Here is a 1,260-nt window from a genome sequence, read left to right as displayed (position 1 = left end):
TGCGCACATGTCACCACCACTTCGCATCTGTCAGTAAAAAACTTTCAGATGCATCGCTCATAACCACCCACTTTTAGTGTGCTGGGGACTGAAGCCCATGTGATGCTCAGGAGAGCACCGCTTCTGCTGTGGGTCATCACACACAGAAGAATACAAGGAGAGTCTGGGCCAGTGAGGTGTCTCCAGGGGTTTAGTGCCTCTGCTCAAAGCACAGCCCCAGACATGCAGGACAGGAGCTTAGCTATAGACTAGAGGATAACTCGAAGCATGATGGCAGGAAACAGGGGAGCCTCTCAAGAATAGACGCCTGTTACCTTTGACAGCCAGTTGCTGTACAGGATAGGCCGGCTCATGGCTTTCTCTTTGTCTATGTTAGGGAAGTGCTTCAAAGCAGCCATGTCGATGTTTTCGTCAGTCCGACACCACTCCTCATCCTCCACAAGCCTGTTGGAAGGAGATCAGCACAAGCGTCAAAGTGGCCGAGGCTGGGGACAGCAGCAACATGTTAGAGATGGGGACTGAGACCTGAGCAATCTGACATTTTGATCCTAAGTACAGGACCCTGACACCTGACATCACACATGACTCATTTTTTTAAAAAAAAAAATCATTTATGGGCTGAAGAAATGACTCAGCGGTTAAGAGCACCGACTGCTCTTCTAAAGGTCCTAAGTTCAAATCCCAGAAACTACATGGTGGCTCACAACCATTCATAATGGGATCTGATGCCCTCTTCTGGAGTGTCTGAAGACAGCTACAGTGTATTTACATATAATAAATAAATAAATCTTAAAAATAAAAGAATCATTCATTTTATGTATATGAGTATACCATTGCTCTCTTCAGACACACCAGAAGAGGGTATCTGATCCCATTGCAGATGGTTGTAAGACACCATGTGGTTGCTGGGATTTGAACTCAGGACCTCTGGAAGAGCAGTCAGTGCTTGTAACTGCTGAGTCATTGCTTCAGCCCCACACATGATGGATTTATGGAACAAAATGATAAACTTGGCTCCTTTTTACAACCTTTACTATGTTGCCCAGGCTAACCTGAAACTACCAGACTCAACTGATTCCCANAGCCTCCTGTGTGGCTCACATGTCAGCTATAAACCGTCAAGCCCAGCTCGAATCTGCTTTGTATACTTGCTAAGAATTAGAACAATGCTCCATCTACATACAGGAGCCTGCAGAGTGCTNTGAAGGGTCTACTGCAAAGTGAACAGACCTGACAAGAGCTACTGTCCAGAGTGTGGGC

The 1,260-nt window shown here is 46.2% G+C and overlaps 1 protein-coding gene across 1 annotated transcript in view; it reads right to left on the bottom strand.

The window, feature by feature from the left end:
* The window catches only part of Dync1h1 (dynein cytoplasmic 1 heavy chain 1), a 118,649-nt gene that overhangs the window by 27,843 nt on the left and 89,546 nt on the right, over nucleotides 1–1,260 (bottom strand). The window contains 1 exon segment of the mRNA XM_029540551.1: nucleotides 315–444. Within this exon segment, the coding sequence (XP_029396411.1) occupies nucleotides 315–444 (130 nt within the window).

Source organism: Mus pahari, chromosome 7, assembly GCF_900095145.1.
Source record: "Mus pahari chromosome 7, PAHARI_EIJ_v1.1, whole genome shotgun sequence".
Lineage (NCBI taxonomy): Eukaryota > Metazoa > Chordata > Mammalia > Rodentia > Muridae > Mus > Mus pahari.
This window is presented reverse-complemented; position numbering and strand designations above follow the sequence as displayed.